This window comes from Salmo salar, chromosome 06 (genome assembly GCF_965601325.2).
Source record: "Salmo salar chromosome 06, fSalSal1, whole genome shotgun sequence".
NCBI lineage: Eukaryota > Metazoa > Chordata > Actinopteri > Salmoniformes > Salmonidae > Salmo > Salmo salar.
Genome location: NC_138296.1, coordinates 75,507,071 through 75,519,224, shown reverse-complemented (window position 1 = coordinate 75,519,224; position 12,154 = coordinate 75,507,071). Strand labels below are relative to the sequence as shown.

The 12,154-nt window shown below is 51.4% G+C and overlaps 1 protein-coding gene across 1 annotated transcript in view; it reads right to left on the bottom strand.

The window, feature by feature from the left end:
* mettl24 (methyltransferase like 24) overlaps positions 1–9,569 on the bottom strand; it is a 54,210-nt gene extending 44,641 nt beyond the window's left edge. Inside the window, exon 1 of the mRNA XM_014205523.3 lies at positions 8,789–9,569. Coding sequence (XP_014060998.2) covers positions 8,789–9,133 — 345 coding nt within the window. The 5' untranslated portion in view covers positions 9,134–9,569. The remainder of the gene's footprint in view (positions 1–8,788) is intronic.
* Positions 9,570–12,154: the final 2,585 nt, after the last annotated feature.

The window sequence follows — 12,154 nt, the reverse complement described above, 5'->3', positions numbered from 1 at the left end:
CTGAGTATGTGAGCCGGATTAGGGACAGCTGGTCCATCAGTGATGAGGGATCTGTGGCTGTGGTGCAGAATTCCTCAGATAAGCACCGTGGCTCGTAGATAACTCACTCGATGTCCTCTGAGAGAAGAGATAGAGAGACTGAGGGAGAGGGAAATAGAGAGAGAACTATGGAGTTTGATGGAGAGATTAAGGGAGGATATTGTTTGAGTGTGCGTGTATGCGTGTGTGTGTGAACATGTGTGTGTGTGTGTGTGTGTACATGTGTGTGTTTGTGTGTGTGTACATGTGTGTGTAGGGTTATAACTCTAGCCTTAACCCTAGCCTATTCTAATCCAGTTTCGGGCCTACGGCCTGCTTATCTCAAGAGATCACTGGCTCTCATGCCCCCCGTCCACCCCCCCTCCCGTCCACCCCCGTCCCCGTCCCCCATCCCGTCCCCCCGTCCCCCTGTCCCCATCCCCATCCCCCCGTCCCCGTCCCCCCGTCCGCCGTCCCCCCGTCCCGTCCCCCCATCCCCGTCCCCCCGTTCCCATCCCCGTCCCCGTCCCCATCCCCCCGTCCCCGTCCCCCTGTCCGCCGTCCCCCCTTCCCCCGTCCCCCCGTCCCCCGTCCCCGTCCCCCCCGTCCCCCCGTCCCCCGTCCCCCCGTCCCCGTCCCCCCGTCCACCCGTCCCCCGTCCCCCCGTCCCCATCCCTGTCCCCCCCGTCCCACCGTCCCACCGTCCCCATCCCCGTCCCCCCCTTTCACCCCCGTCCCCCCGTCCCCCCATCCCCCGTCCCCCCGTCCCCATCCCTGTCTCTTAGCTGCTGTTTGTCTTGTCGAAGTTGATGTTTGTAAGTGGCTTAATGCATTCTGCTTCTCTATCATTTGTGATAATGCCTCCTCCTCCACCCCCTCCATACTTCCATCCCTTTACTTAGAAATGAAAAAGTCAAGCAGAAGAAATAAAAGAAGGCTTGAAAAGGTAAATAATTAAATAAAAGATGGGGTGTTTGCACTAGCAGGAACCTTGACAGCTGAGAGATGGATCTCCTTTGGTTTGTTAATTATCCAAACAAACCTCAAACAAACTCTCAGGCTGTCCTGCCTACTCCACTCACTTAAACACACACACAGACACACAGACACACACACACACACACACACACACACACACAACACACACACACACAACACACAACACACACCACACACCACACAACACACACACACACACACACACACACACACACACACACACACACACACACACACACACACACACACACACACACACACACACACACACACACACACACACACACACACACACACACACACACACACACACACACACACACACACACATTTATAGACCACTATAAGAACCACTAGAACTGTGGGCTCATTAAATTGGAGGCGCCAATGTTCCAATCCATTCAGCAGTACGTCATGTCAAACAGACAGAACAAGCATGGTTCATGGATTGTCATTACATTGGACACACATGCTATGATCTGCTATGTGTTTTTCTCTATACAGCTTTCAGTAATCCACTTCACAGTGCTTCAAACTCCTTATCCCTTTTAGAATTGTATACTGATAGAGTGAAGTGTGCCACGACAGCACAGAGCGTTCCTGTGTGCTTCTCACTGCTCATGAAGTTCATCTGTTTCCCATTTGGCTCTTCATCCTCAACATCTCTGTCAGAAACACTGAGCCTTCGTCTGCCTTCCAAACCCATGACATTAATCTGTTATGCGAAAACACGCCTCCATGAGAGAGAGATAGAGAGAGAGAAAGAGAGGGGGGAGAGGTAAAGCGATAGAAAGACTTTGAGAGAAAGAGGAACACATGACGATGTAAGAGGCAGTAAGGGAGGTATAGAGAGAACACATGACAAAATGTATTCTGCTCTTCTAAGGCAGTGTTTCCCAACTCCAGTCCTCCAGAACCCCCAGCAGTGTTTCCCAACTCCAGTCCTCCAGTACCCCCAGCAGTGTTTCCCAACTCCAGTCCTCCAGTACCCCCAGCAGTGTTTCCCAACTCCAGTCCTTCAGAACCCCATCAGTGTTTCCCAACTCCAGTCCTCTAGTACCCCCAGCAGTGTTTCCCAACTCCAGTCCTCTAGTACCCCCAGCAGTGTTTCCCAACTCCAGTCCTCTAGTACCCCCAGCAGTGTTTCCCAACTCCAGTCCTCTAGTACCCCCAGCAGTGTTTCCCAACTCCAGTCCTTCAGAACCCCCATCAGTGTTTCCCAACTCCAGTCCTCCAGTACCCCCAGCAGTGTTTCCCAACTCCAGTCCTCCAGTACCCCCAGCAGTGTTTCCCAACTCCAGTCCTTCAGAACCCCCAGCAGTGTTTCCCAACTCCAGTCCTTCAGAACCCCCAGCAGTGTTTCCCAACTCCAGTCCTTCAGTACCCCCAGCAGTGTTTCCCAACTCCAGTCCTCCAGTACCCCCAGCAGTGTTTCCCAACTCCAGTCCTTCAGAACCCCCAGCAGTGTTTCCCAACTCCAGTCCTTCAGAACCCCCAGCAGTGTTTCCCAACTCCAGTCCTCTAGTACCCCCAGCAGTGTTTCCCAACTCCAGTCCTCCAGTACCCTCAGCAGTGTGTCCCAACTCCAGTCCTTCAGAACCCCCAGCAGTGTTTCCCAACTCCAGTCCTTCAGAACCCCCAGCAGTGTTTCCCAACTCCAGTCCTTCAGTACCCCCAGCAGTGTTTCCCAACTCCAGTCCTCCAGTACCCCCAGCAGTGTTTCCCAACTCCAGTCCTTCAGAACCCCCAGCAGTGTTTCCCAACTCCAGTCCTTCAGAACCCCCAGCAGTGTTTCCCAACTCCAGTCCTCCAGTACCCCCATCAGTGTTTCCCAACTCCAGTCCTTCAGAACCCCCAGCAGTGTTTCCCAACTCCAGTCCTTCAGAACCCCCAGCAGTGTTTCCCAACTCCAGTCCTCCAGTACCCCCATCAGTGTTTCCCAACTCCAGTCCTTCAGAACCCCCAGCAGTGTTTCCCAACTCCAGTCCTCCAGTACCCCCAGCAGTGTTTCCCAACTCCAGTCCTTCAGAACCCCCAGCAGCGTTTCCCAACTCCAGTCCTTCAGAACCCCCAGCAGTGTTTCCCAACTCCAGTCCTTCAGAATCCCCAGCAGTGTTTCCCAACTCCAGTCATCCAGTACCCCCAGCAGTGTTTCCCAACTCCAGTCCTTCAGAACCCCCAGCAGTGTTTCCCAACACCAGTCCTTCAGAACCCCCAGCAGTGTTTCCCAACTCCAGTCCTTCAGTACCCCCAGCAGTGTTTCCCAACTCCAGTCCTCCAGTACCCCCAGCAGTGTTTCCCAACTCCAGTCCTCCAGTACCCCCAGCAGTGTTTCCCAACTCCAGTCCTTCAGAACCCCCAGCAGTGTTTCCCAACTCCAGTCCTTCAGAACCCCCAGCAGTGTTTCCCAACTCCAGTCCTCTAGTACCCCCAGCAGTGTTTCCCAACTCCAGTCCTCCAGTACCCTCAGCACTGTGTCCCAACTCCAGTCCTTCAGAATCCCCAGCAGTGTTTCCCAACTCCAGTCCTTCAGAACCCCCAGCAGTGTTTCCCAACTCCAGTCCTTCAGTACCCCCAGCAGTGTTTCCCAACTCCAGTCCTCCAGTACCCCCAGCAGTGTTTCCCAACTCCAGTCCTTCAGAACCCCCAGCAGTGTTTCCCAACTCCAGTCCTTCAGAACCCCCAGCAGTGTTTCCCAACTCCAGTCCTCCAGTACCCCCATCAGTGTTTCCCAACTCCAGTCCTTCAGAACCCCCAGCAGTGTTTCCCAACTCCAGTCCTTCAGTACCCCCAGCAGTGTTTCCCAACTCCAGTCCTCCAGTACCCCCAGCAGTGTTTCCCAACTCCAGTCCTTCAGAACCCCCAGCAGTGTTTCCCAACTCCAGTCCTTCAGAACCCCCAGCAATGTTTCCCAACTCCAGTCCTCCAGTACCCCCATCAGTGTTTCCCAACTCCAGTCCTTCAGAACCCCCAGCAGTGTTTCCCAACTCCAGTCCTCCAGTACCCCCAGCAGTGTTTCCCAACTCCAGTCCTTCAGAACCCCCAGCAGCGTTTCCCAACTCCAGTCCTTCAGAACCCCCAGCAGTGTTTCCCAACTCCAGTCCTTCAGAATCCCCAGCAGTGTTTCCCAACTCCAGTCATCCAGTACCCCCAGCAGTGTTTCCCAACTCCAGTCCTTCAGAACCCCCAGCAGTGTTTCCCAACTCCAGTCCTTTAGCACCCCCAGCAGCGTTTCCCAACTCCAGTCCTCCAGTACCCCCAGCAGTGTTTCCCAACTCCAGTCCTTCAGTACCCTCAGCAGTGTTTCCCAACTCCAGTCCTTCAGTACCCCCAGCAGTGTTTCCCAACTCCAGTCCTTTAGCACCCCCAGCAGTGTTTCCCAACTCCAGTCCTTCAGTACCCCCAGCAGTGTTTCCCAACTCCAGTCCTTCAGAACCCCCAGCAGTGTTTCCCAACTCCAGTCCTCCAGTACCCCCAGCAGTGTTTCCCAACTCCAGTCCTCCAGTACTCCCAGCAGTGTTTCCCAACTCCAGTCCTCCAGAACCCCCAGCAGTGTTTCCCAACTCCAGTCCTCCAGTACTCCCAGCAGTGTTTCCCAACTCCAGTCCTTCAGAACCCCCTGCAGTGTTTCCCAACGCCAGTCCTTCAGCACCCCAGCAGCGTTTCCCAACTCCAGTCCTCCAGTACCCCAAACAATGTTTCCCTACTCCAGTCCTCCAGCACCCCCAGCAGTGTTTCCCAACTCCAGTCCTTCAGCACCCCCAGCAGTGTTTCCCAACTCCAATCCTTCAGAACCCCCAACAGTGTTTCCCTACTCCAGTCCTCCAGTACCCCAAACAATGTTTCACTACTCCAGTCCTTCAGAACCCCCAGCAGTGTTTCCCAACTCCAGTCCTCCATTACCCCAAACAATGTTTCCCTACTCCAGTCCTTCAGCACCCCCAGCAGTTTTTCCCAACTCCAGTTCTCCAGTACCCCCAGCAGTGTTTCCCAACTCCAGTCCTTCAGCACCCCCAGCAGTGTTTCCCTACTCCAGTCCTCCAGTACCCCCAGCAGTGTTTCCCTGCTCCAGTCCTCCAGTACCCCAAACAGTGTTTCCCAACTCCAGTCCTTCAGCACCCCCAGCAGTGTTTCCCTACTCCAGTCCTCCAGTACCCCAAACAGTGTTTCCCAACTCCAGTCCTTCAGTACCCCAAACAGTGTTTCCCTACTCCAGTCCTCCAGTACCCCAAACAGTGGTTCCCTACTCCAGTCCTCCAGTACCCCAAACAGTGTTTCCCTACTCCAGACCTCCAGTACCCCAAACAGTGTTTCCCTACTCCAGTCCTCCAGTACACCCAACAATACATATTGTTGTTGTAGCCCCGGACAAACACACCTGATTCAACTTGTCAACTAATCATCAAGCCCTCAGTGAGTTGAATCAGGTGAGTTTGCCCAGGGCTACAACAACAATGTGTTATGTTGGGACTGTTGGAGGACCGGAGATGAAACCCTGTTGGGACTGTTGGAGGACCGGAGATTAAACCCTGTTGGGACTGTTGGAGGACCGGAGATGAAACCCTGTTGGGACTGTTGGAGGACCGGAGATAAAACCCTGTTGGGACTGTTGGAGGACCGGAGATGAAACCCTGTTGGGACTGTTGGAGGACCGGAGATGAAACCCTGTTGGGACTGTTGGAGGACCGGAGATGAAACCCTGTTGGGACTGCTGGAGGACCGGAGATGAAACCCTGTTGGGACTTTTGGAGGACCGGAGATGAAACCCTGTTGGGACTGTTGGAGGACCGGAGATGAAACCCTGTTGGGACTGTTGGAGGACCGGAGATGAAACCCTGTTGGGACTGTTGGAGGACCGGAGATGAAACCCTGTTGGGACTGTTGGAGGACCGGAGATGAAACCCTGTTGGGACTGTTGGAGGACCGGAGATGAAACCCTGTTGGGACTGTTGGAGGACCGGAGATGAAACCCTGTTGGGACTGTTGGAGGACCGGAGATGAAACCCTGTTGGGGCTGTTGGAGGACCGGAGATGAAACCCTGTTGGGACTGTTGGAGGACCGGAGATGAAACCCTGTTGGGACTGTTGGAGGACTGGAGATGAAACCCTGTTGGGACTGTTGGAGGACCGGAGATGAAACCCTGTTGGGACTGTTGGAGGACCGGAGATGAAACCCTGTTGGGACTGTTGGAGGACCGGAGATGAAACCATGTTGGGACTGTTGGAGGACCGGAGATGAAACCCTGTTGGGACTGTTGGAGGACCGGAGATGAAACCCTGTTGGGACTGTTGGAGGACTGGAGATGAAACCCTGTTGGGACTGTTGGAGGACCGGAGATGAAACCCTGTTGGGACTGTTGGAGGACTGGAGATGAAACCCTGTTGGGACTGTTGGAGGACTGGAGATGAAACCCTGTTGGGACCAGAGATGAAACCCTGTTGGGACTGCTGGAGGACCGGAGATGAAACCCTGTTGGGACTGTTGGAGGACTGGAGATGAAACCCTGTTGGGGCTGTTGGAGGACTGGAGATGAAACCCTGTTGGGACTGCTGGAGGACTGGAGATGAAACCCTGTTGGGACTGTTGGAGGACTGGAGATGAAACCCTGTTGGGACTGCTGGAGGACCGGAGATGAAACCCTGTTGGGACTGTTGGAGGACTGGAGATGAAACCCTGTTGGGACTGCTGGAGGACTGGAGATGAAACCCTGTTGGGACTGTTGGAGGACTGGAGATGAAACCCTGTTGGGACTGTTGGAGGACTGGAGATGAAACCCTGTTGGGACTGCTGGAGGACTGGAGATGAAACCCTGTTGGGACTGTTGGAGGACTGGAGATGAAACCCTGTTGGGACTGTTGGAGGACTGGAGATGAAACCCTGTTGGGACTGCTGGAGGACTGGAGATGAAACACTGCTCTAGGACAGCTTATGTGACAAATGTGTGTTAAAAACCAGAGAGCACCAGGCAACATATGGTGCTATGTATTATTGATGTCACACCAGTAGCCAACTAGCCCTTGGTGCTCAGGGCGGGGGTGATGTGGCATAACAAGCCTGCAGTGATTTTCAAGAAGCCTCGGTTGAGACATGCTGGGGAGATTGGAGTTTTGTCTCTCTTTAAACATTCAGAGAAGAGAGAGTGGGTAGCTATTGAGCAGCATGGCTCGCTGAGCAGAGCGACTAAGACGGAAGAGAGAAGAAGACAGGAGAGAGACTGAGACAGGAGAGAGACTGAGACAGGAGAGGGAAGAAGACAGGAGAGAGACTGAGACAGGAGAGGGAAGAAGACAGGAGAGAGACTGAGACAGGAGAGGGAAGAAGACAGGAGAGAGACTGCGACAGGAGAGGGAAGAAGACAGGAGAGAGACTGAGACAGGAGAGGGAAGAAGACAGGAGAGAGACTGAGACAGGTGAGGGAAAAAGACAGGAGAGAGACTGAGACAGGTGAGAGAAGAAGACAGGAGAGAGACTGAGACAGGAGAGGGAAGAAGACAGGAGGGAAGAAGACAGGAGAGAGACTGAGACAGGAGAGAGAAGAAGACAGGAGAGAGACTGAGACAGGAGAGAGACTGAGACAGGAGAGGGAAGAAGACAGGAGAGAGACTGAGACAGGAGAGAGACTGAGACAGGAGAGGGAAGAAGACAGGAGAGAGACTGAGACAGGAGAGAGACTGAGACAGGAGAGAGAAGAAGACAGGAGAGAGACTGAGACAGGAGAGAGACTGAGACAGGAGAGGGAAGAAGACAGGATAGAGACTGAGACAGGAGAGAGACTGAGACAGGAGAGAGAAGAAGACAGGAGAGAGACTGAGACAGGAGAGAGACTGAGACAGGAGAGGGAAGAAGACAGGAGAGAGACTGAGACAGGAGAGAGACTGAGACAGGAGAGGGAAGAAGACAGGAGAGAGAAGAAGACAGGAGGGAAGAAGACAGGAGAGAGAAGAAGACAGGAGGGAAGAAGACAGGAGAAAGATGGAGGGGTGGAGGTGTGTGTGTGTGTGTTTATGTCTGTGTGGCAGTGTCTTTGTCTCTCCGTTGGACATTGGGACTCCCGCCCTAAAGTAACTTAGTAGCAAATATTTACACCCCTGGTTCAAACAGTGAGTCATCTTTGGCCCACCCACTTTCACACAGAAACATCTCATAGCATATCAACTATTTAACCAACTAATGCTGGTTGTTTCACTCAATGCACATGTCAGTGTTCTCAGGTTTTTCTGCACAGTCAGAAGTTTCCGCGTAAGAGTCTTTCAGTTTGAGAGTATCTATCTCAGTGTCAGAGTCTATCAGATACAGTACTTCCCCTGAGTGGTGTGTCTGTTGTCTTTAGTACAGTAAAACAGCTCAGTTCGACCACACAGGAGTCCTTTTCCTCTCTGTAACCTAAGGAATGCCATTCCCTCTGCCTCTCCTCTCTCTCTCCTCTCTCTCTCCTCTCTCTCTCCTCTTCAGCCTACAGCTCTTAGAGACTGCACTGCATTCCTCTATTGATCCCACTGCCCTTCTCCTCTTCTGTCTGTCAGACTCAAAGGATTAAGCAGCTTTGTTCCAACAGTGACTGAACGAGCGCTCCTGGACGTCCCCTTATCAACTCACCCTCAGTGACTCACTGCTCCAGGTGGGTATCATCCACTAAGCTCTGCTCTAGGATCCAATAATACTTATACAGTTCCACAATCATTAACAATTCAACAGCAGATACTGACTTCTGATCAGATAAGTGCTTAGTGGTCACATCACCCTACGGCAGGTATAATCGCTCTCACTCACCTTTCTGTTCAGGCGTAGAGGTGGGCAGCATGTGGAGGGCTCCTCCCCGCCCACTGTCTTCCCTGCTACAGAGTCCTTCTTCGGCGTGCGTACGTAGGACACCCTTCTCTTCACAGCTCTGTCCTCAGCCCCAACCCGGCGCTCCATGGGGTCTGCGGCCCCCAGTTTCCTCGCCCCACTGTCCAGTAGCACCTGGCTGGTCTGTGTGGGACGTCCCAAGGTGAGGGGCGAAGGTGGCCCCCTCCTTTCCCCCAGCTCCAGGTAAACATGTAGACAGACACAGAGAAAGGTGAGGAGAAGACACAGGTGCAGAGCCAGTCCTCTAGTCAGTCTGTCTCTCCACATGCCTGGACACACTGTCTATCTCACTTTTCCCTGTTTCTCTCTTTCTCGCCTCCTGAACAGTGAGACTGTTGATCTCGCTCTCTTTCTCTATCCCATTCTTCTTCTCCTCCTCCTTTGAGTGGTGTGTCTCTCTTGTCTTCCTTCTCTCCTTCCTTTCCTCCTAAGTCCACAGTTGGATCAAGATAAGCATGAGCATTGCTGAAGGTTTGTGAGACAGGAGGACACCTGTTCATCACAAAACAACTATGTCAGTGTGTGTGTGTGTGTGTGTGTGTGTGTGTGTGTGTGTGTGTGTGTGTGTGTGTGTGTGAGAGAGTGTGCCTGTGTGATTTAGTATGTGTGTGTGTGTGTGTGTCTCACTCTCTCTCTCTGTATGTGTCAGTGTGTGTGAACCTCTGCACATTGACTCGGTGGAATAGAGCGTGCTGCTCTCTATGAAAAGTTTTGGAACTTCTCCCCTCCCTGTCCTAGCCCTCACACCCCTTTCTCACACACACCCCTCTCATTCCGTCTGACCCCTCCCTCTCTCCCTTGCTCCGTTCCCCTGTGTCTTAGGTTACTGTGTAACTCTACACTGGGCAGGGCCAACACATCCACAGCTAGCTGTTACCAAGGCCTCACATTCTCTCTCTACAGACACTGTTTCATACAGGAGATCATAGAGAGATGGAAGGAGAGAGACAGAGAGACAAAGAGAGAGAAGGAAGGTGTAAAGAGAGAGAGAGAAGGACAAGGAGACAGGGAAGTGCAGTCTTGGAGAGTGAAGCCCTGTATGAACTGCGTGTCTGTGCAGTCTATCACAGAAAGAGAGGAGAGGGGGAAAGAAAACAAATAGGAAGAATGGAGAAGAGAGGGATACAGAGGTCCAGAAGAAAATGTTTCAGAGTGTTTGAAATGAAGGGCTGAGTGAGTGTTCTTCATCTACCTTAGCTCTCTCTCTTTTTCTCTCTCTCTCTCTCTCTTTTTCTCTCTCTCTTTCTCTCTTTTTCTCTCTCTTTCTCTCTCTTTCACTCTCTCTCTTTTTCTCTCTCTTTCTCTCTCCCTCTCTTTCTCTCTCTCTCTTTCTCTCTATTTCTCTCTCTCTCTTTCTCTCTCATTCTCTCTGTCTTTCTCTCTCTTTCTCTCTCTATTTCTCGTTCTCTCTCTCTTTTTCTCTCTCTCTCGCTTTCTCTCTCTCTCTTTCTCTCTTTCTCTCTCTATTTCTCGTTCTCTCTCTCTCTCCATCTCTCTCTCTCCCTCGTTCTCTCTCTCTCTTTCTCGTTCCCTCTCTCTTTCTCTCTCACTCCCTCTCTTTCTCTCTCTCTGTCTCTCTCTCTTTCTCGCTCTTTCTGCTCGCTGCAATCTGAAAACTCGGGCTATAAACATGATTCATCTATAAACCATTAGTACTGAAGTCCTATGAAATCACGTTGAAACACTCTAAACCACCTCCTGCCTCTATCTAAAACCTACTCCTTCATTGATTTCCCCCTGAAGCAGCCCAATCGCTCCTTTATTCAGAAACAAAATAATTACAATCCCCCTACTGCAGCTCCCGTCTATTAACTCTGTTATTGACATTGCAGAGGGGGGAAAATGTAGGCAATTGGAGATTGTCAGAGTAAAAACAGTGGATTTTTAGCCTGCTGGGGAAACTTTATCCACTCAACTTTTGGGGACATTATTAATTTATGTCAGTGAAGTTGTGGGTGGAATGATTGAGGATTTACACAGGCTTTATGAAGAGAATAATATGGAGGCAATCAGACAGTGCAGTCTTTATTTATGAAAACAGGCTGTGATTGACTGGAGACACAGGGCTCTACTGCCCCCTGTATGTAGAGAGAAGTAGCACACAGACACACGCAGTTACACAGGGTCATTTTCCCAAGTCAATATGGAGGACGTTAGTTAAAGATTATATTACTTTCAATTAATTATAAATTAGATTAAGTCTCCTTCTGCTGTGTTTTTATTGGACTGTTTCACTCAAATTCTAAGTGGTTTTCAGGGACAGCTAGCTTCTATCCTGACGCAGTCAAGGTAGGTGTTTTATGTGTACCTGTTTGTGCATGGGTGTGTGTACACACAGTGTGTTTTCACATTACACCCCATGAATGTGACCCTCGCATTGACATATGGCACATGCCTGTGTAATACCTGCTTTACCGCATAGTACATGTCTATTGGCACTACTATATTGTATAAAGTTTGTTTGTGTAGTCCTACAACCAGCCAGACAGTATATACCCAACTGCATTAGAACACATCTCATAGTATACCATCTAAGGAGAGGAAAGTGGAGAAATTATAACTATATTTCATTCCTTCATCCCTCCAGTTGTCCACTGCCCACCTCTGAAAAACCCAGTTATGTAAGTGTGTAACGGTAGAAGACAAGCACAGAGCCATACAGGGACATGATGGATTAAACCCTCACAGCAACACCATCCAGCTATTAGCTCTAACAGATGTAGCACTCTATGGCGCCACCATATGGCCAGTCAGTGGTACAACATTCAGAATACAGCTCACTAGGGTGAGGAGAGGGGACGGGAACAGGAAAGGGGAGAAGGAATCCCCATGAGGGGACACTGTGAAGCAAGTCTAATTAGAATGACTGAGAGAGAGAGAGATTTCTCTGTCAGCCCCAGGATTCAAACTGGCAACCCTACGGTCACTGTCTGCTACCACCACCCATTCATTCAAGTACCAGACCAAATTGGAAAAGGAGTATGTTTCTGACCTAGCTGGACCCAATGGAACGTACTGTAGGTGGAAGACTTTCTCCATGGAGTTCACATGCCACGTTTTGCTTTGTTTGTACAGTATCGGCACCATACTATTGCAAAATGACATGCTTGCAGAGGGACGGTTAGGAAGGCCAGTCTCCATTCCCCTCTCTGCGCTGTGTGCGACAGCTTGAGACTTGATTAAGTAACAGGGAAGAATCAGATGTCGTTTATAAAGGAGACAGTGACTCTACGCTTCACCCCGGGCTCTGTGAAATCCACTCCAGTTGGCCATGCAGAGCAGAAGTCA